The following is a 23,038-nucleotide window of genomic DNA, read 5'->3' on the forward strand; positions in this document are numbered from 1 at the left end:
GGGGATGGGGGGGTGGACAAGAGGAATGAAGCACCTGGCCAGGACAGAGCAGCAGGAGGACTCTGGCTGACCTGGAGCTGTGGCACCAAGGACGGCTTAGGCAAGCTCAGGCTGGCCAATCCAGAGCTGTCCAAGCCTCTGGGCTGCAGGCCTCAGGACTGATCAGAGTCCCTGCACTTGTCCACTCTCAGTCTGTCCGTCTGTCTCAGGCCATGGCCAAGCTGATAGGGCTGACCTTTGTGGGGCTGCTGCTGGCCCTCTACAAGAACCACCAGGCTTCCTATCAGTAAGTTTGGTGGGGTGAGTGGGTGAGTGGGTGAGTGGGGTGAGTGGGGTGAGGGCTGCAGCCCTGTGGTCCCCACCTCTGCCAGCTCCACACCCTAAAGTAGCTCCAGGTTCTTAACAGGAAAATCTACAGATATAGCAAACCTTCCTGACTTAGAGAATCTCAATTTGAGGCTCCCCTGAGGGAGACAGACAGAAAGCCGGCTTGTGGACTGGCCCACATAGAAGCAACCATTCCCTGGTGTGGTCCACACACTCCAGTGGGTGCTGGGCTGGAGCAAGGGGCCATCATGCTTGTGAATGCTGGACTGGTTTTGCTTTGAACAAGGCATCTTGGGCGAATCATTTTGCATCTCTAACACTGAATGCTCCAATAAACCAGATATAGTGGCATATACTTATATAGAAAATTGCCAACAAGGAGCCCAGGACTCAGTAGCTATTCAGTGGTATTTGTTCCTGCTTTCCTTGAAAGCATTTAAAAACCCACCAGGGTGTTAATGGGCAGGAGGCTGAAAATGTGTGTGAAGTTTAGGATAATCTTTCATAAGGGTTCAAAGTCTAGACACCATCCTACTCCAAAAGGCTTAGTCAATACTATTGTGTTATTTACTCTGAAGTAAAAAATTAATCAACATGGACTATTTGGGATTAAACTGTTATATAATCTTATGGACTAATTAGAATTCTTACCCACAGAGTTGGGTTTGTAAATTATTATTTCTTAAATCACAAAATATTAGAAAAGTATTTGGGCTTAAAAAGCTTGCATATATAGCATATGTTTGTGTGTGTATGGCTGTACCTGCCTATGTGTGCACCTGGGGAGGTCAGAGATTGGTGTTAGAAATCTTCTTCCATCACTCTGGACCTCATTTTTTTGGGAGGGGTTTCAAGAGAGGGTTTCTCTGTGTAGCTTTGTACCTTTCCTGGATCTTGCTCTGTAGACCATGCTGGCCTTGAACTCACAAAGATCCACCCGGCTCTGACTCCTGGGTGATGGGATTAAAGGCATGTGCCACCACCGCCCAGCTTTGACCTCATTTTTTTGAGGCAGGGTCTCTCACTGAAACTAGAGCTCCCTGACTGCCGAGATTGGCTAGTTAAGGAGCACCTGTCTCTGCTGTGCAATGTGGAATTACAGGTGTACACTGCTGCATCCTGCTTTTTACATGAGTGCCAAGGATGAGAACTTAGGTCCTCATACTTCTGTAGCAAGCATCTGAACCACAGAGCCATCTCGATAGCTTGATTTGGGCTTTTGACTGCTGTACAAATCAGTTATATTACAGACTGGGAATTGTGTGCAGAGTCTCCTGGAAGATCTCTGACAGGAGAAAGAAGGGACACAACATCCACTGACCAGAAGCTCTAAAGCCTTAACACACACAAGGATCCATGGGTCTCAGAGGCACCCAAGACCTCCCTGGATGAGCAGAGTCTCAGGCCCCGATTTCCATGATTGAATCTGATCAGTAGTACTTAGCAAATGCCCCCACTGCAGGAGATTTGTTTGCTCTGGAAAGGACACACAAACCTTGCTTTCTGGAACCAGAGACTGAGGGATGGATAATGACCTACTCCTATTTTGGAGACAATGCACCTGACCTCAGGAAGATCATGAATCTGCCGCCCAGGGAAGAGAAGAGAAAAGATGTGACTGTGTCATATCAACACATGATGGCAAGCCCTGACCTCAGAGTAGATACAGGCTTCTTCAGAGATGTACTGTATATGGGCAGGGGTGTGGTATGCACATGAGAAGTTGGAGGAAGGTCACAGCAATCTGCTCAGGACCAGCCTGTGCCTTGAAGGATTTCCTGAACATCTGATATGGGAGAGGCAGAGAAGAAGAAACCAGGGTTCTGCTGCACCTGTGTAGTCAGTTCGGGCATGTGACTTTTCATGCTATTTATCGTAGAAATCTAGAGAATGCCTAGGACAACACAGAGCATTCTTTGAAGATGTGAGACGCTGAGAACCCCAAAGCCTCCTTCCTAGATTTGGCACCACAACGTGTCAGATCTCTGTGGCCAAGCTAGCATTAATTCTTCAAAATATCTCTGCTACCTCACACTCACGATAGGTAGTATGTCCTATAGGCAATGATGGTGGTGGATTCCCAGCAACATGGATAAGATCTCATTTCTGCAATTTCGACTTATTGTATCATGTTAATGCCAAGAAAAGTTACAAGCTTGTTTCTGTATCTGAAACTTATGGGAAAATAACACACATCGCACTAGAATATATAAAACCAGGCACGTAATGAGCTCCCTGTAATCATTCGCTTTCACAGTTGTCATAACTGTGACCTCAGAAATCCACCACACGGGTCTAGTGAATGATACTTGGTGTGTTAGTCAGACCCTTTGTGACTGTAAGAAAAACCTGAGAGAAACAAGTTAAACAAAAAAGACTTATTTTGGCTCCAGGTTTGGGGCGTTGAAGCCTGTGGGGTTTGGTTCATAGCAGGGGGCCTGCTGGAAGGGAGATCAGGATGAGGAGGTGTATCTCAGTTAGGGGCTCTCTTGCTGTGAGGAGACATCGTGACCACAGCAACTCTTACAAAGGAAAACACTTCACTGAGCGGGTGGCTTACAATTTCAGAGGTTCAGTCCATTATCATCATGGCGGGGAGCATGGTGGCATGCGGGCAGTCATGGTGCTGGCCACGTCTTGATCAGATTGCAGTAGAAAAGTGACTGTGATACTGAGTGGTATCCTGAGCATAGGAGACCTCACAGCCAGCTCCCACGGTGACACAACTTCCCCCAACAAGGCCACACCACACTCTAACAGAGCTACATCTCCTCATAGTGCCTGCCACTCCCTATGAGCCGATGGCAGCTAATTCCATTCAAACTACCACAGGATGGTAAGAGCAGGGGACAGAGAGCTACTGATAACATGATGGCCTTAATCAGAGAGAAACAACCAGAATAAAATGCTTGAGGACAAGATAGATTTTCAAATCCACAGGCCCAGTGGCCCACTTCCTCCAACCTTGCCCACCTTCCGTAGTGTCTATGATCTTCAAAGAGTCCATTCAATTATGGATCCATGAATGCATTACTCTTATCAATTAGATCCACACCATCATGACCCAATCACTTCCCAGAGGCCCCATCTCTGAGCATTGCACTGAGACAAATGAGCATGTTGGAGATAGTTTATCTAATATTTGAATATTAGCATAATTTTGGACACTATGGCTAAGGTTTCATTGTCTTCCAGACCTGCTGCCCCATCAGTATGTCTACACCATCTTCTCTGTCTGATGTACTAGACTAAGAGTGCTGTAGAAGAGTTCAGCAGACGGCAGCTGAATTCCCTCCTCTACAAGTTCTATGGTCACATTGGAAGCCACATTGGAAGTAATGTCACGTAGCATTAGTCACCAATTTAAAAATGTAGAGGGAGCAACAAGACCAAAAACTAATTATTAAAAAGCAGCATGATAAGAGAGAAACATTGGTAGACATTTATGTCATGAGAGGTCCATGAAAACGAATGAAGGAGCTCCTGATCCCATCACCAAAGACCACAGGAGGCTATGGACGGCAGAAACAAGCTGTAGATGAGGAAAAGGACAGTCAAAGTGAAGTAAAAAGTGTGGGCTAATGAAAAGAGTACGAAGGAGAAAGGAAACAGAGTGCTTTGAATCTTGAGACTTGATATCCCATCTCTTTTGTACCTTTTAATTAAGGGGTCACATCTGAATGGCCTGGTGTTTGATGTTTTCACATATAGAACAAGGAAAAGGTGTGTGTGTGTGTGTGTGTGTGTGTGTGTGTGTGTGTGTGAGAGAGAGAGAGAGAGAGAGAGAGAGAGAGAGAGAGAGAGAGAGAAAGAGAACCAGAGACAGAGTGAGAGAGGATGCTGTAGAGATTGAACCCAGGATCTTGACTATGCCAAGCAAGTCCTCTGCCTGAGCTATACCCCCAACTTGGAAAACATGAATCTTTATTTTGAAAAGTGCTTGAAGGATGAAATAAGGAAGCATGTGTAAGTGACCTTAGTATGGGGTTTGGCATGTGGTAGCCTTCATAAAGAAATCCAGACAAATGAGGAATGCTTCATAGCACACGGAAGCACCTGGGCCCCACAGTGCCACCATAGCTTGAGAGTCTAGTGTTCTTTGGCAGGGAGTCAGTGTCTATTTGTACAGAACAGCTCACAGCAAAGTTCATGTGATTTCTGGATGGACTTCAGAGGCTTCAGAACCAGGGACGCAACTCTGACATTGAACTTTATTTATGAGATCCAGAACACTTGTCCTTGACCAGCCATTTCCTAATAATGTAAGAGCGGCCACAGAGCTGAGAGCTAGACACAGGCTTGCAGGTGGGTGAGTGTTCCGATGCACCTTTGTCTCTGAAGCGGTGTCGTCTGTAAACCGTGCCCAGTGAGAGGGCTAAAGGCAGCCTGCGTGTTTGTCTCCCAATTTTGGCTTAGCCTCTCTTCTTAACTGCTTAATCTTAGCCATCCATAATTAGGGAAAAGAATACCGGAGAGGGGTGTTTGAGAGTTAAAAGGGGATGCATGCAAGACCGGAAGTGTGCCGTCAATGACACCCTGTTGGAATCTGGCTTGGTTGGACTATAAGTTGGCACCCAGAGTAACTGGGTGCAGACCTCCTCTCTCCTTGCCTGCTTTGGGCTCCGACTCACTGTGACGAGTCTGACGAGAACAGCTGAGTCAGTTGGCTTCTGTCTGGTGTAAACCCCGTTGTTCTTAATGGGCCTCGTGAGCCAGAGACCACCTTACTCTTCTTGTGTGCTTCGACTCTAAACATCACTGGCTCCATCCACAGGTTTTAACCCATTCAATGATTTCACATGCTTGAAGTTCTTCTTTGTGACTCACTTTGCCTTGTGTTCTTAAAATCCTGAACCTGTCCTTTGTCCTTTATTGAGGCACTCTGTAAACATTCACTGTCTGTTCCCCCCAAAAGTGTTTTTTCTAGTGGCAGGTCACAATATCAGCGTGGGAAATCATGATCAACATTTTTAAATTGAGTGGAACTGAAAAAACAAAACAAAACAAACAAGAAACCCCTTAAGAACTAAGAACATACCACATGGGGCCCGAGATACAGCTCAGAGGTAAAGTGTTGCCTCTCATGTGCGAAGCCCTGACTTCAAGCCCTACCAGAGGAGAAGAAAAGCATGTATTCTAAGGATTAGGAGGATTATGTTGTGAAACTTGTTTCAAGTGTGTGTGTGTGTGTGTGTGTGTGTGTGTGTGTGTGTGTTGTTGCTGTTGTTTTTAGGTATGTGCACAGACACTGTCTGCATCATCTAAAATGCTTTTCCTAATACGGCTCTCAGTCTGAAAAGCTGGTAAGCCATCGCTGTATCACTTTTCTTTCATTTCATTATCATAAGCTTTTATGATGACAATGTCAAATTGTAGTCCAGCGGCGTTTTTTTTTTTTTGTTTTTTTTTTTTCAATTTTCCATTTCTGACTTGCTTCTTAGATTCCCAAGTCACAGGACAGATCCCAACTTTTCCTGAGCTGATTCCTGTCACTGAGGGAGCACGGCCTTCCAGCACGCCCTGCATTTCTCATCTGTTTGATTATGTCTGCTTCTCTTTCCTCCGTCCCTGTGGGTTTCTGTTCTGGTCCTGCACTGGGGCAAACTCAGGTGCTCTCACAGAGGAGAATACTGGACTGCACTTCCACCTCATTGGTCCAGACTGTCCTAGACTCTGGAATTGACAGCCACTAACACGAGGGTAGAAATATCTCAGCTCTTTTTTCTGAAGAAAGGACACACCCTCAGTTCTTACTATCCTTTGCATTTGCAGTCACAGTGAGGACATTTTATATAGTGACAGTGTTTATTCACTCCTGGCTCATCTTCTGTGAGACTAAATTGCCAAGAAGGCAAGAAGAGAAGCTCCCAGCTCATCGCCAGCCAACTAAAATCGCCAGGGACTCTGGGATAATTGTCACTACTTAGCAAGGCTGTCCTAGGTTGTTTGTTCTAGAAGCTGCATAACTTGTTGTCTGGCTTTCCCGGCTGTGCCAACATTGTGGTCTGCTTCTCCCAAATGCCACAGCAATGGCCTTGCTCTGTTAAGGAGCCTGCTGGTGCTTCATTCTCACATCTGTTCATTTTTCCTTCGTCCTTCACTCAAATATCCCCCATGATGCTTATGTCCTCAGATTCAATAAATTGTTTCTTTTCCTCTGTTTACATATATGTATAAATATGTAAATATGTATGTTTACATACAGGTGCTTGCCCACATGTGCGATGCCTTTTTGCATGCTGTCCTTGAAAATGACTTTCTGAAGTTGTAAATAGTTTTAAAACATACCTGCATTTTCATATCTAAAAAGCAAATACCTCATCTGGGCTGTAGAGCCAGACAGAAGAGAAAATACATATTCCTGAGTTATATGGAAGGTATCCCCACTTTAATGTAAGCATTTGGAATTGCTTGTATTTACTGTATGGTTTTCAAATATTTGACTGATTTGGAACTATGAAGTAGCATATGTACTTAGAGTCTAGATGTTTAGAGAAATAGCAAGCTCTTCCTACGAGAAGCTCTCGGACATCAGTGGCGTCAACTGGAGCTCGGCTGTCATTCAGTCTAACTTCCCACAGCGGAATTCAAGTACAACTGATGAAATAGTTCCCGCCAAAGTGCACAGAGTCTGGAGAACACCATGTGCCTCTTTATGCATCTGTCCTCCTCTGCACACAACTGCCCTCTGTGTTGTACCTTGGGGTCCTCACTGGTCTTGAAGAATCACAGCTGCCCAGGGATACTAACTCAGGGGGGATACCCAAGGCAAAACACAGTTAAGGAGAACTTTGTGGACTTACTTTTGTACCTCAACTCTACCTTCTGAATCTTTTATGTATATTTTATTCTTTTCTCCCTTCTAGAAGAAGATTAAATGCTCTCCGTGAAGTAACTCCTGTAGACCTTCCCAACTGCAATTTAGTTAAAGGAGTCGGTATGTATATAGACGAGGAAGAGCCAGATTTCAAATGCAAGGATATTATCTCACTATATATTTTATTAATGCTCCAGTTCAGTTTGGTCCAAAATTACAACACTGAATCAGGAGTGTAATACAGAGTCAGGAGTTGCTTACAAATGCCATGCACTTTGACTTTTGACCTCACACATGTATTACCAAGATGCTTCCATTTTTATTGGATTTTGTTTGGTCTACAGAACAAAAACTATATCCAGAACTATAGTTTCATGGCAACAAAACCCAAAGAGCTGGCAAAAGGGAGAGGAAGGAAAAAGATTAAAGCCTAAAATAAAGAATGATTTTTTAATGAACGCTCTCACAGGCAATTACCACAAGGCTTTTTCATGTGCCCCTTCTTTGATTGTTGGCGAGGAGACTCTTTTCCAGAACTTCTCAGCAGATTTCCCCTTAGATCTCATTAGGCAGAACTGGGGGACAGGCTGATGTTTAGCTGCAAAGGAAGCCGGGAAGATAATTACTGGTGTCCATCCTGGGAGGCAAGACCTGTCAGCAAAGATAAAAAGGTGGAGGAATAGTAACCCCTAGTAACCAACTCAGAGCATCCCAGAGCTCAAGTGTGCATCTTGTTTCAACCAACCAGCTAGCTTTGTTAGTGGAGGTCAACTCATTTGAGATCCATGCTTTTGCTGTATTTCGGTAGTGGTTGTTGGCTTCTGCTTTTAAAATTATTTGTCTGAGATGATGATAGTGCAGAAAGTGAGTCAAGAAGACTCATTTAGGTAGGATTCTTAAACATGAGCAGATATCTTACAGCACAACACTTTTTCCCAGAAAGTGTAATATCGTTGTCAAATATCCCTGAGTATCTGAAAAATATACACACCCATTAAGTATCTAACTACAAAAGCAAATACTTCATTTGTCTCTGTATTAAGTGAAAAATTTTAAATTTAAATGTATTTAAGGGGTAACTCACTTGAAAAGATATTTTATTGGTATTTATACTTAGCAAGTACATGCTACCAACTGTCAGCAAAATATCCCCACCTAAAAACAAAAATTTTGGAATTTCTTGTATTTCTAACATAATTTTCAGATGTTTAATTGATTTGGAACTACGATGTACTTGGAGTTTATGAGTTAAGGAGTTCAGGCTAATACCAACTCTTTCCAAATAGTCAAATGTTTTATATTTTGTGAGTTTCCATGGACTCACAAATATATATGAGAGATCTTGACTCTGAGATAAAGAACCATCAATTTGAAGCAAGTATATGAAGTGCAAATTGTCATTGTGCTTGTTGATGATATTAATATTCTTTAAAATTCCATATAGTCAAGCCAGGAACAGCGGCACATGTCTATCATCCCATCACTTGTGAGGGTCAGTCTCAATTTACAAAGTGAGTTCAAGGCTAGCCTGGGTTACATGAAACTCTGCAAATAAATATAAAATTCTTTTTTTGTTGTGGTTTTGGTTTTTCCAGGCAGAGTTTCTCTGTGTATCAGCCCTGGCTGTCCTAGAACTCGCTTTGTAGACCAGACTGACCTCGAACTCACAGAGATCCTCCTACCTCTGTCTCCCAAGTGCTGGGATTAAGGGCATGTGTCACCACCACCTGGCTAAAATTCATTCTTTAATGTTCTTATGATCACATTCATCAATTTGAATGAAAGGAAAGATTCATTCTGAACCTGGCAAACAGGAGCTCATATAGAGACCCATTTTCAAGCGAGAGGAGATAAGCAGAAGGATTATGAGCTTCCTGCAAAACTTTGAAACAATCTGTCTTTCTGTTTCCTTCCTGTAGAAACAGGTGCCGAAGACTTAGAGATCCTCCCTAATGGACTGGCTTTCCTAAGTACTGTGAGTGTTTGCTGTTTTACTGAGTTCTAGAACATTTTCTGGGACTGGCAATTTAAGTTTTCCTTAAGCCTTCTGTAGAGCAGTGTCCACTTTCAAATGAGATGGGCGATCACCTTACTCTCTCATAGGGTGGATGTGAGGTGTGTGTGGGATAACCATAAAGGAGCCCTTGGCTTCCAGAGTGGGCCTGTCATACAAGTCAGTCAGTTAAAGGGTGGCCCTGTGGTCATCTGTGGCCCAGAGCAGTTACCATGGACACACATATCAATCAACACCTCTCGGCTCTTGAAGTATCTGTGATATGCCTGCTTTTTCTCCATTGTTCTTTTAAGGGACTAAAATATCCTGGAATAAAAAGTTTTGAACCTGATAAGCCTGGAAAAATACTTCTGATGGACTTGAATGAGAAGGACCCAGCAGTGTTGGAATTAGAAATTACAGGAAATAAGTTGGAAAGATCGTCATTCAACCCTCATGGAGTTAGTACATTCACAGATGAAGGTAATATTGAATAAAAAAAAAAAATTAAGGGTAAAAGTATGCCAAACAATAAATACTTCTCATTCTATGAAAGGCTAGTCATGAATAATTTTTATGGGTTTTTGCCTTACCTCCTGTTTTAAGTAAGCAATACTAAAATCATTTCAATGCCTGGAAATGCTAAATATCTCAGATTTGTAAAGCCACTGATTTCATAGACTAGTAGTATTCACATTATGTCTATAAAATAATTATATATTCAGCTTTAACTGCAATAGACTTCCCATGTCAAACAATCGGAAGATGCAAGCATCTGCAGCCAGTTTTTCCAGCCCCAAATCATTGCTACGGTAGACACAGTGACACCTCTCTTTCCGGCACCGCTTTCTCAGCCCATCCCTGGGCGCTCTCTTCACTGTTCAGAAGCTCGTCTTCATTCGATGCTTCCTGCTGCACCTGTTCCCCCACCCACGGTGTCATCACTCACTGCCTTTCCCTGGGTGCTTGGTGCCATTTCCTTTGCAGTATGGTAATTCTCAAAGTCGGGTACACACAGAAACACCTGGAAATGTAAAAATCCCAATGCACAAGCTTCAGCCCCAGAGAATTGAATTCTGCCGCCTTGATGGTGGCTGGGGCAATGGTTAAGACTTGTCCAGGTGACAAAAATGTTCATTTATGCTCTTTGTCTCTATTCCCTCCTCCCCTTCTTCCCTTCCCCCTCTCTCCCTTTCTTCCATCCTTCCTCCCACCTGACTTTTTTCTATTACCCACTTTCGCTTTCAAGAGCATCACCCTTACCTGATAATCCAGCTTCTGTGAGCAGCATCTGCTCTCCCTGACAGCATCCCCCTAATCAGTCACTGTAACTCTTTGAGAGTTCCTCATAGTCTCAGTTCAACATTTTGCTGCCTTTTACTTCCCTCATCCAGACATTTCAAACTAGTGTCACTGTCTGTGCCTATATTCTAGGAGAATATCCCCAAATATGTGTTATCAACATTATTTTCCCTTTAGATGTTCAGTCCCATCCTGAAGGATCTTCCTAGATACTTCCATTTCTGTTCCTCTCCTATGACCACTTTAAACTAAAAATGTCAAAAAATGATTATATACGTGTGTGTGTGTGTGTGTGTGTGTGTGTGTGTGTGTGTGTGTGTATACTTGTCAACGATCTTTCTATACACTCACCCAACCTTTGCCATTTTATTTCCCTAAACATTTTAGGTACAAAGAAATATAGTGTTTGGCATGTGTATACTTTTAAAAGTAAAATTGGTGTAGTATTCCCAAACTCTTTGGTAGGTGGTTTTCCCTTTCATCACTGGAGCCAGGCTTCTTTTTGTGCCTGCATTTAGACCCACTTTCAGGGCTCTCAGGATTCGGCTATGTGGGAGTCCTGAGCACTGACCATTTGCTTGTATATAAGGAGGTGTTTTCACCTTTTTACCTCTTTACAAGCAGTTCCAGGGTGACACTCTTCTTGCACATGGATCATCTATAAACATTTTGGGGATCAACTTCTAAAAGTAGAATCTCTGTATAGAATATAAATCCTGGTTTAATCCCCACATTTATGTGATGTCTGACTTCCTTGCTCTTCAGCTGTCCCCAGGGCTTTTGATGTGCCCTGTCAAATGCCTCTCGTGTCCTTTCCTGTCCTTTTGTGGTCAGTGTTATTCTGTTAACATGGATGCTCCTCTTTCTGAATGGGGTTCCTACTGCAGTCTCAAGCCGTGTCCTTACTTGTTCATGGTCACAACTGATAAAACCTAGATCCTACCCCAATCCCAGCAAGACTGCGCCTGTACCCCCCTCCATGGCCCCAGATCCCTCACTTCTCTATGCTCTAATCACTACTTCGCTATTAAGTGACTATATCAAGGACCTCTTGCCTCAGATCTTCTGCAGATTCTCTTCCCTCAACTTGGAATATTATTTCTCCAGATCTCTGCACAGTGTCCTCTTGTTTCATTTAGCTCTCTGCTCTAATACTATCCTGTTGGAAAGAAGGTCCCTAACTGCTATGAAGAAGACACTACATTACCCTCTAGTTCTTTATTCTATGACAATATTCCTTTGCAGTATCCAAACTTAACACCAATGAAAAATACATGCTTGTTGGATGCGTCAATCAAAAATATCTGAGCTGGCTTTTTTGTTCACATCTGCTAAACAGTGTATCACTTTCCTTTAAATACCGATTTGATGATGTCAGAGTTTTCCAGAGATACTCCACTGCTTCCTCTTCTTGCCCTCCTCTTCATCCTCCTCCTCCTCTTCTCCTTGAGACCCGTTCTTTCTCTGTAGCCCAACAAGCAACTCTCCTGCCTCCACCTACTAGGATTAGAAAGTGCGTCACCACTCCCTTCTCCCTTCTTAGGCAAGTAGCCTGGCATCACATTTCCTCTGGCCATATCTTCTTTACCACTTAGAGCACTTTCTTTCACGCCCAAGGTCTTCCTCTCTCTCTCTCTCTCTCTCTCTCTCTCTCTCTCTCTCTCTCTCTCTCTCTCTCTCTCTCATTCTCCCTGAGGCATTTGCCATCTTCCACTGTGGAAATTACATGTGAGTTGGCCATCCATTGTGGAAATTCCATGCAAGCTCACTGTCTAGTCCAGTTCTCACACCCTCAAATCCTTTTACCTCAACTTAGTATCCCATGAAGATCACGTGAACTATCAAAGCTTAACAAGCTGTCTGGAGTTTCAGCGCTGGTGATGTTCGTTCTGAAGTTTGGGGCTTTTTTCCTCTCCTGTGGAGTTGTGAGTCTTCAGAGGTTGTCACTACTTTTTCCTTTAGCCACTTTTCTTAGGAGCAATCACAAACGCTCTTCTCTACAAAGATGAAAATATTCCATCTGCCTGACATCCTAAGTACTAGTTGGAGGTGGGATGAAATTGCTTTGGGGAGAGGGAACTGACAGCTGAGAGCTTCGCTAATGCTTCAATTTTTGTTTTTCATCTCCTCTCAGATAATGCCGTGTACCTACTGGTGGTAAACCATCCAGACTCCAAGTCCACCGTGGAGGTGTTTAAATTTCAAGAAGAGGAAAGATCACTTTTGCATCTGAAAACCATCACACATGAACTTCTGCCTAGGTACTGCAGTGCCTTATATGTACAGGTCCCTTGAAGGTGGAAGACGGCTCACTTATATTTAGCTTTTGATCTGGGCCAGGGCAGATCCCACTCTTCTGAATGTTCTTCAGAACGTAGTGAAACCCTGCGAGCCTAAGAGCGGGCTTATTCCCTTCTTCCCTCACCTACCGTGTTTTGGGTGGTCACTATAGCTTAGCTGCCATCCTCAGGATCTCTATCAATCCATTCTAAGAAATTAAAAAACAAAACAAAACAAAACTGCTTCTTTACAAGACCAATCTCAGATGGTAATGTTCTTTCCAGTCAGATATACAAGAGAAGATCCCAAACTCAGTGCATCTTAGACATCCTTACACAGCATCTACTAGTGGTGTGTTGTACACTATTTAGACTAATACTAGTTTCCATGCTAGATCCCTGGACAATATAACACATGAGAAAAAATATATACCCAAGGATATCAATTCTTGCCCACCCAACACAAAGTCAACCTTCTCACTTAGCCTATGAAGAGAGCCAATGGACCCATTGATAGATTTAAGATAATCTAATATCATCTCCACAATAACTTTTATTATGGTTTTCTAGAATTCTAGCACCTTCTTGTATAATTTAAGAACAGCATTCATCCACCTTGGTTTTTGTACATTTAGATCTGTACTTGTTGCAGGCCCCTGGCAAAGACTTGGCATCCGATATGCTCTGTTTTACCTGGGAATCCCTTCTCCTACCTCACTCAGCAGGTGTGATGATGAGGAAACAGAGTATGAAACAGTTAGATTACTAGATAAAGCTTGACTAACTAGTTATTGGCCAAGTAGGGACCAAAGCCCAGGGTTTCTGCATACCTAGGATGAGATCAAATGGAGAGAATCAGTTAGAGGTAGAATTTCTATTTATACAACAAGTGTATTTCAGGAGATGGGGTGTAGCTCAGTTGAAAGAATACTTGCCCAACATGCACAAAACCCTGGCTTCAATCCCTAGCACTACATACAGCAGGCATGGTGGTGCATGTCTGTAATCCCAGCTTTGGGAGCTCATGGCCATCCTCAGCACATAAGGATTTTGAGGTCAGGCTGAGATACAGGATATATATATTCTCTTTAAAATTTTAAAGAGAGAATGAGGCCTTCAAGTATCTGAAGAGCCCAAAGGATATTCAGGGAAGACATGTAAAATGAAGAAGCTGAGGGAATGATGGCATCAGACCAACAGAAGGAGCCTCAGCTAGAAGTCAAGTGGTACGCAGACGGCTTAAACATGTGGTTTATTGACTGTTTGGGAACAGCTTCTTAATTTGACATTATTATGACGGCATATGTGGATTTAACTGTTCTTGAGGCCTGGCCTATCTGTGCAGTTGCCTACAAGCTCAGCCATTAATATAGCTGGGATTGGCTTGAAGTCAGAGCTAGCACTCTGACTCACAAGAAATCATGACAATTATTATTATTATTATTTAGTCACCAATGATTCCAGTTTTGCAGAACAGGGATTTGTTTTCTGGGCCGGGTGTGAAAATATTGTGGACTGGTAGCACAGAACATAGAACCAGACCACAATAATCAGAGTGCCATAGTCAACTAGAATTTGGCTCTTTCTACCCAAGGATTAGTCATGCACATTTGTAGCTTTGTATTTTAGGGTTGTTTATAGTATTAATATTCGAATTACTAAACCTGTAATAAGCTAATCATGTTAATAACAACATCACGACTTTTATTATTGGTCCTTTATGTATGCCAGACACGATGGCAAGGCCTTTATACTCACTGTTCCATTTCATCTTTACCCGACATGCCAAACTACAGAAAGAACACCGAGTTTCAGGAAGTGGCTCAAAGTTGGGTGACATGCTGTGGCCCCACGTTGTGACCACAGCACACAGGCTCAGATTCAAACAGCACATCAAATTTCAAAGCTATTGCTCCAAACCGCTCCCATCTGTTCCTTTTCCATGGAGAGCTGCAGACTAATTTCTAAACTCTGCTTTTAAAAAGAGAAATAAGAGCAGCTTGTCAGTTTTTGTCCGAAACCTGCATAGACTCATCATACCTCCATGGACGTTTTCCACTGTGGTAATGGTAGCTGCTGCTGCTGCTGGAAGACTGGGTGCGCCTGGCTCCCAGCAAAGCTGACAGCTCTGTCTCATTGTAATTCCCACCGTGATTCCACAGTTGAGATTCCGACCACAGGCTTTTCTAATGAGCTGTGTGAGTTGGAGGGGGAAATCATTTAAGCTCTCTTTACAGATGAGAAACTGAGACGCTGTGTACCATCTCACTCACTCCTGAGCCCTGGCTGCGTCAGAGCCGACGCATTTGCTGTTATGCGCTCTGCAGCAGAGTAAAGATCATTTTCTCTCAGATCATGGCCCCAGGGAACTTCTGTCACCTCAATCAGCAAGGAATGACTCACTTATGTGTTTGCTATTGTACCTATTAAAGCTGAAAAATAGACTCATATATCTTATGTTTTCAGCATCACAGAGACAGAATCCTAATCAGAAAGAAAAGAGCCAAACATCCCATTTCTGAACATTCTTGCTCATGGACTCATTCCGTTAAGAGGCATGAAACTTCACGGCAAATGATAGAAGAGGCCATCATCCTTCCTTCCCTGATAAGGAAACTGAGGCCATAACATACAAAAGGATTGATTCTCCCTTAGATCACACAGCTAATAAGGCTGGAACCACAGTGCTACCAGATCAATGTTTTTACTCCCTGTTACAATGGGCAAGCCATTGGACTTACAGGAGTCAGTGTCGTGTATGCTGAATCATCTTGCCCTGCTTATGATCTCTGGCTTAATTCAATATTTACGGAACACACACACACACACACAAATACACACATACCCTACAGCGTTGCATTTACACTACAGCTAGTATCATTTTCATGTCTCAGTATTAATAATCAGATCTTATTATCCTTGGAGATTGGCTAGGACTGATGTCACAGTGATTCTGGGCTATCCCTGTTGGTGTGAGGACTCCATTCTATATTTTGACTTTAAGGGTAGACTTTAATGACTTCCATTGTCTAATCCTATAATGTGTACTATCTTTCTGTGTATAATTGTGTGTATTTTTAATTGCAGTATCAATGATATTGTCGCGGTTGGACCTGAGAGCTTTTATGCCACAAACGATCACTATTTTGCTGACCCATACTTAAAGTCCTGGGAGTTGTACTTGGGTCTGTCATGGTCCAATGTTGTTTACTACAGTCCTGATAAAGTCCAAGTAGTAGCAGAAGGATTTGATTTCGCTAATGGCATTGGCATTTCCCCTGATGGCAAGTATGTGTGTCTTCTGTAACACAATGGGCTTATTTGGATTCTCCCCATACAGCTTTAGAACATAGTCTTTTCCTATGTAATATGATTATCCGTTGTGCTATGTTAGTAAGATGAGAATGTAAAGCAAGACACTGGTTCCCTCACCAGGACCTCTTACTCTCTTAGTTACTTTTCTATTGCTGTACAAAAGACACCTCAACTAAGGAAATTTATAAAAGGAAGCATTTAATTGTGGGCTCGCAGTTCTAGGTGAGTCTATGACCAGCATGGCAAGAGGCAGGCAGGCAGGTATGGTGCTAGAAAAGTAGCTGAGGGCTCACTTGTTGAGACCGAGCCCACAAGGTGTGTGTGTGTGGGTGGGGGGGGTCTTGCTGAGAATGCCACAGGCCTTTTAAACTTCAAAGCCCAAGCCCAGTGACATCTCTTCCAACACATCTCCTAATCTTTCCCAAACAGTTCAAGCAACTTTTAAACAACCATTTAAATATATGAGCCCGTGGGGACCATTCTTGTTCAAACCACCGACCGCACTTACCATATGAACGAATGTAACTATTGTGATGTAGTCTACTACCTCATGTTGGTTTTGCAACAAACAGTTCACAGATCACTACTGGTCTGGGCACCACAGTTTGGGTAGCATTGATGAACATATAAAATCCGCCCATCATCCATCTATACTCTCCCTCATCTTCTTTCATCAAAAATTTCAGAGCATCAGTAACAAAAAAAGTAACATGGGCAGTTTTCTGTTGTTCATATCGTCTCTAATCCTCACAGAAGACAACTAGCACACCACTTCTCTCATTGTTCTAGAATATACTGTGCTTAGTCTCATCAAAAATCTTTATGGCGTAAAGTGTTATACCTTGTGCAAATTACTGAACTCATGTTTGGATCAGGCTCAGAACAGGAAGAGAGAAAGACTTCTTTGCATTGAGGCCAAACCTTTGTCTTCTCTCATACTTTCTCTGGCCTGAAACAGAAGACCATCATTAAGAGGGTTTCCCGATGCTCCCCAAAGCCTGAACTTACTATCTTTTGACACAAAGAACCTTGGGCTTGCCACTGGGTTAACAAGTCAGAGGCAACAATGTACAAGGCAAATATAAAGAGCAGATGTTAGCATTATGTTTCTTCCCTGCTGATCAAGGATGAATACCTTGCCACCTTAGGGAATGACTTTCCAGTGATTAAACGCTTCATGCTCTATAGACTCATTGAGTTCTTTAGAGTTGAGTTTGCTTTGAGATGAATTTGATTTTCTAGTTTCTGAGCAAAGTTTCACCCCAAGATGAGTTCTCACAACTCACCTCTTGGCGTCACTCCAAGCACTTTGATGGAGCTCTTTCTTCTTTGAAGGCATGTCTATATAGCCGAATTATTGGCTCACAAGATTCACGTGTATGAAAAGCATGCTAATTGGACTTTAACTCCATTGAAGGTAAGACGTATTAACACTGTAAGTTTGCAGAGTGATAATTAGATTCTAATTGATTTGTGAAATTAAAAGTGAGGAGAAAGGAATTCTCTAATTGGAGTGGGTGAGAAGCAATTTTTCACTTATTTATTAAGAGCCATCAGTGCCATGTGTGTTTGTTGTTCACTTTTGCTCCGGGCAGAGTGGGAACAGCAACCCAGGCATCTCACACAGGAAACTCTGAGACTTTCTGTTCCAGAGAATTTTAAGATGGGTTGTTTCCCAGGTCCCTTCCTTATCTGCAACTACTTCCTTTCTCATTCTCCTTCTCTCCCTCTCCCTCCCTCCCTCTCTCTTTCTCTCTCTGTTTCTCTCTCTCTCTCTCTCCCTCTCTCCCTCTCTCTCTTTCTTTCTCTCCCTCTCTCTCTCCCTCCCTTCTTGGAGATAGAGATGCCAAGAAAAGGATCTCCACTTGTATTTCACAACCAGCTCCCCTCTGCACCAGCCACATTCTCAGAGTGGCTACATGTGACCTGGCTACTTCCAGATGTGCTGCATTGCCACCTCTACTTTCTCCAGCTGTTCCGAGGGATCCAGCTGCAGACTCTGAGCCCTCGTCTTCCTGGTCTCTGTGGCCCTCTCATCTCTTTCACTTCTTACTAATACGGTACTTCAGTGAGACCTTCCCTAAAGACCTGAACTACCAACCTGCTCCCTGCTCCCCACCACAGGTCTTGACTTCTTGCTGGCTTTATTCTTGCCTTCAGTTTTCGTTCCATCACACTGCACATCTCACTAGTCTTCTTTACTCTCTATATGATCCACCAGGGCAGATTTTTTTTCTGTTTGTTGCTGGAAGAGTTCCTAACATCTAATAAGCACCCAGCAAACATTTGTTTAATTACTATGGTGGGGTTGGCTGCATATCAGGGCTTCACCTTCTGCCCCCTACTAATTCTGGTCTAGGCTAAAAGTTTTCGTCAGAAAGTGTATCGCACAAAGGGGAAGAAGGGAGACTTACGTAAACAGAACATTACGAAGTGGCCCCTGTCCCTGCGGAACCACAAGACACCATGCCGCCATCACCCATGCCCACCACATGAAGTGCTGTCACTGCCAATTGCATGCCTGTTACTGTCACCATGTCCCAGGGACTGTCACAGGGGACCTCACTCAGAGAAAATTGCTTCAAAGCAACATCAAATCGAACATCGTGTTTGACATTAAAAATCATTGGCAGAGCTAGTTTAATATTAGCTGCAGAGAAATGAAATTTCACACATTCCAACTGGCTTAGGGAATAAAAGCAAACCATGCTTATAACAACAGATACCTCTGCAAGGTGAAAGTTAAGGAATTTTGTAATAAAACCCAATTCAATATACACTCAACACGGAATGCGAGGGCTTTGCTCCTGTAGGGCCGGGCTCCGGATGTGGCTTCCACGTTTGGTGCCGGAACAGGACTCTCTCTCATCATTACAATCAACCTAGCAGAAGCCACCCTGTCAAATGCAGTGATACTCATTCTTTGGGGGGGGGGGGTTATGTGAATTAACATTAGTTTAGTAATATTTTAGAATGCCAAGAGATTTGAAGAACTTGTTGTGGATAATGATCAAATCGGTGGTGAAGGTGAATGGTGTATGTCCAGTGCCAAGTGTGGTGTAATCATACACTGGAACCGTATTCAGTTTTACAAAGGAAGGATACAAAATGGATGAAACTTAAGACATTATGCTAAGTGAAATAAGCCAAACATAAGAGGACAGAGAGCATGATTTTACTTATTTGAAGTACCTAGGGCCAGGCATGGTGGCTCACACCTGTAATCCAGCATTCGGGAGGCTAAGACAGGGAGACTCCAAATTAGAAGCCACCTTGAGTTATATAGCAAGACCTTACCCCCAAAATAAAATAATTAAAATAAGTTTAATATTTTAAACTCACTGGAGCAACAGAATGGTGGTTACCAGAAGCTGGGAAATGAGGAATGATCACCTATTGGTTACAGAGTTTCTCTTGGGACAATTCGAAGTTCTAGAGATGGCTAATCGTGACAGTTACACAGACATGTGCCTGTACCTGATGCTGTTGAATTGTCCTTTTAGAGATGGTTATGATGGCAGGGAATATGTTACCTGCATTTTACCATAGCAAAACGAATTCTGTTCCCAAGACTCTAAGACTAAGAATTAGCCACAGTGCAGTCAACTGGAATTCTCAAAATACTGGAGTGTTAACATGAAAAACCAAAACCAGCTCCTTATTTAGGGCATTCCTCTTAGGTGGTCCTGGGGGTTGCAGACCCCAGGCCCTGGTAGGGAAAGGGTCAAGAAAGGGAAGAGCACTTTCCTGCTGAGCTACCTCACCAACATGCCCGTGTCTTATTTAGACTTGAGTATCTTCCACGTCTTTGTGGCAACGTGAGATGAGATGTAGATATCCCTTGCAATTATATTATCATTATTGTTGTTATTATTATTATTATTATCATCATGGCTAGGTATTGAATATTTACATGGCAAGAGTTCATTTCTGGACCCAGAGCAGCGTGCCTGTAGATGGTGGCTGGTCTTCGGCAGGAGCTCTGTCTGTCTAGTCCTCTCACTCCAGGTGCTGGGCTGAGTGCCTCGCAGCCTATGTGGTAACTGTGCAGAGTGGATGGGCTCCTAGGCCTCAGTCCCACTCTTACCTCTACGGATGTTCTCAGCAGGCTTCTGTCCACCATGGAATTTACCAGTTGCAAAGTCCCTGCTCCATGCTAACAGCAGAACACTAGCTAACACCGTTTCCTCACTTAAAGAAGCTAATGTAAGCCTGTAAAGGAGAAAGCTGGCCCTGGGCGGATGGCTCCTGGGGGCTGGAGAAAGCCAGGAGTAGAGTTTGACCTGGGACTGCTTGCTCAGCCACTTCCTGTAGTTAATGCTGCCCGTTTCCAGGCTGAAGGGTGACAAGCCTCTCACAGTGAGAGGGAGGCTCTGCCAGGTTGCTGAGCCCTCTAATCCCTTCGTGGACATGTGGGGACAGCTCTCATTTTGAGCAGGAAGTGGAGGGCAGTGGCAGCACATTGCGGTTGCCTACCCACGCTCAGGCCTTTCCGGAGAGTCACGACCAGTGATTTCCAGGGTCCCTGGGTACTGAATCTGTTGGACTCAGAAGTACACGAGCAGATATTGTTTCTCCGGTGAGAGTTAGAGGTAAACAAATAGATGGGATTTCTTCCCCGGCGAAGGCAGCCAGGATGATGAATGGTGGAATTAGGGATCGTTGCTGTTATTTATGACGCCGGTGCACAGCCAGGACAACCATCTGTGCGGTGATCATGCATTTGCAGCTTAGATTTAGAGAAGAAACAGCAAAAAGAGCAGGAGGCTGAATCACTTCAGGAAACGAAAGAACAAACTTGCCCTCAACTTCAAGAGAAGAATTACACCCTAGGTGATCATTTCTTCCCTGGGCACACAGCCTGTGATTAGCCATGAAGGAACTTATATTGCCTCCATTATCTTCCTCAGAAAAGAATCTACATTCATTGTTTGTTTTTGGAATATTTGTAAACATATCACATGCACATGCCTCTTTAGAAAGAATGAATTTATCCTGCCTTTTATTTTTTTAGGTTCATGTACAAATGATTTCATTTAACTCTTAAGAGTCAGTCTTTGTTTTGTAAATCATCCCCTGCCCCCAGCTTATCTTTGAACCCAGCACAATGCTAACGTTGACAGAAGGCCAGATGCACCCCTTCAGTGTAGCCGAGGTGGGAGGAACTGTATCCGTGGGAATAGTGTGCTGGCCTGCAACAGAACAGCCTCTGGCCAGCTCTTCCTATTTACCTTGGCAGGTCCTCGACTTTGACACCCTTGTGGACAACATCTCTGTGGATCCTGTGACAGGGGACCTCTGGGTTGGTTGCCATCCCAACGGGATAAGGATCTTCTTCTACGACTCTGAGAATCCTCCCGGCTCTGAGGTTAGTCTGCATGATGAAGTGGACACAGGGGCTAGCTGTAACTGCTGATTTTCAACTGAAAACCAAATTCTTACTTTATGTGCAAATAACAGAGAGCACGTGGACAGATGATCCAGGTTCTCAGAGGTCAAAAGGGCTTGTGGAGGTGTTCTGGTGAGAGTCCAGAAAGGGCACAGGTAGTTCTTTATTGCTTGGTATTTTTTTTTTTTTTTTAAAAAGGTGTGAGTCCAGTATAGGGACACCAATAGGAGCTGACACAATAACACAGGGCTCTGTGTGTGTGTGTGTGTGTGTGTGTATGTGTGTTTGCAGGAAATAGCCGCCAAAGGGAGAAGAAGGGAATGAATACTCTGTTGGGAGTGTAGCTCAGCACTTATCTAGAATGTGTGAAGCACTGGGATTGATCCCCTTGCACTGGAAAAATAAAAACAAATAAAATGAACACACACACACACACACACACACACACACACACACGGGGAGAGAGAGAGAGAGAGAGAGAGAGAGAGAGAGAGAGAGAGAGAGAGAGGTGTTTCAAGGAAGGTGGGCACCTTGCTGAGAATTTAACCAGCTAGAAGTCATCCAGGGGGAAAAAAGGCTGGGGTTGGGGAACTACCTCAGATCCTCAGACCCTCCAAGTGTGCAAGAAGCCAAGCTGGAGAGGCCCCTCCATGCAGGCCTTGATGCAAGTCAGGGCCTAGAGAATGTGGGCCTGAAGGGCTGTGTTAAGGACATCCAGCTATTGGAGGAACTCACTACTGAAATAAGGGCTAGATGGTGCCCACATCCTTATTTCAAACTTGGAAATTCAGACTAGTTTAAAAAAATACAGTGGTGTCACACAGCTGGGCTGTATCCACTTACTATCCATTCCCCACATAACTTTCCCTTACCTGGCATCAGTACCCCATCCAGGGCATCACTACAGCTTCTCTTAATATCTATGATGGACTATGTCTGTGACTCCTATGGGTATAAAATCCATAGACACTCAAGTCCCTTATACGAAGTTATGTGGTATGTTAACATGATTTATGCATATCCATCCTCCTGTATACTTTGTGTGTGTGTGTGTGTGTGTGTGTGTGTGTGTGTTTGTGCGCGCGTGCACACGCACGCGCATGCCCACACACATACACGAGGAAGCCAGAAGTCAATGTTAGCTATCATCTTAACTGCTTCTTCACCTTACTTTTTGAGACAGGGTTTCTCACAGAACCTGGAGCTTGCCAGGTAGCTAGAAGCAAGTCAGGGATCTCCTGTCTCCACCTCCCCAACACTGGGATGACAAGGTCAAGTTTCCATGTCCAGTTCTTTTTGTGGTGCTAGGGGTCTGAACCCAAGTAGTCAGGCCGGCACAGCAGGTGCTCTTACCCACAGAGACGTCTCCTCGGCCCCTCCTACACAGTGTTTGTTTTTGTTTCTCAAAACAGGGTTTCTCTCTGTAGCTCTAGCTGTCCTGGAACTCACTCTGTAGACCAGGCTGGCTTTGAACTCACAGAGATCTGCCTGGCTTTGCCTCCCAAGTGCTGGGATCAAAGACATGTGCCACTGCTGCCCGGCTCCTCTCCATATCACTTAAAATACCTAACACACTGTAAATGCAATATAAATAGCTATACTGACTTATTTAAGGG

General features: G+C 43.7%; 1 protein-coding gene across 1 annotated transcript; it reads left to right on the forward strand.

The window, feature by feature from the left end:
• The first annotated feature begins 20 nt into the window (after positions 1–20).
• On the forward strand, positions 21–21,631 carry Pon1 (paraoxonase 1). Its single transcript, XM_028869820.2, has 9 exons — positions 21–286; positions 7,194–7,264; positions 9,064–9,119; positions 9,452–9,620; positions 12,574–12,700; positions 15,806–16,006; positions 17,369–17,450; positions 21,273–21,401; positions 21,494–21,631. The coding sequence occupies exons 1-9, from the start codon at positions 213–215 to the stop codon at positions 21,614–21,616; spliced, it is 1,032 nt and encodes a 343-aa protein (XP_028725653.2). The 5' UTR covers positions 21–212; the 3' UTR covers positions 21,617–21,631.
• Positions 21,632–23,038: the final 1,407 nt, after the last annotated feature.

This window comes from Peromyscus leucopus, chromosome 3, assembly GCF_004664715.2.
Source record: "Peromyscus leucopus breed LL Stock chromosome 3, UCI_PerLeu_2.1, whole genome shotgun sequence".
In the NCBI taxonomy this organism is placed as follows: Eukaryota; Metazoa; Chordata; class Mammalia; order Rodentia; family Cricetidae; genus Peromyscus; species Peromyscus leucopus.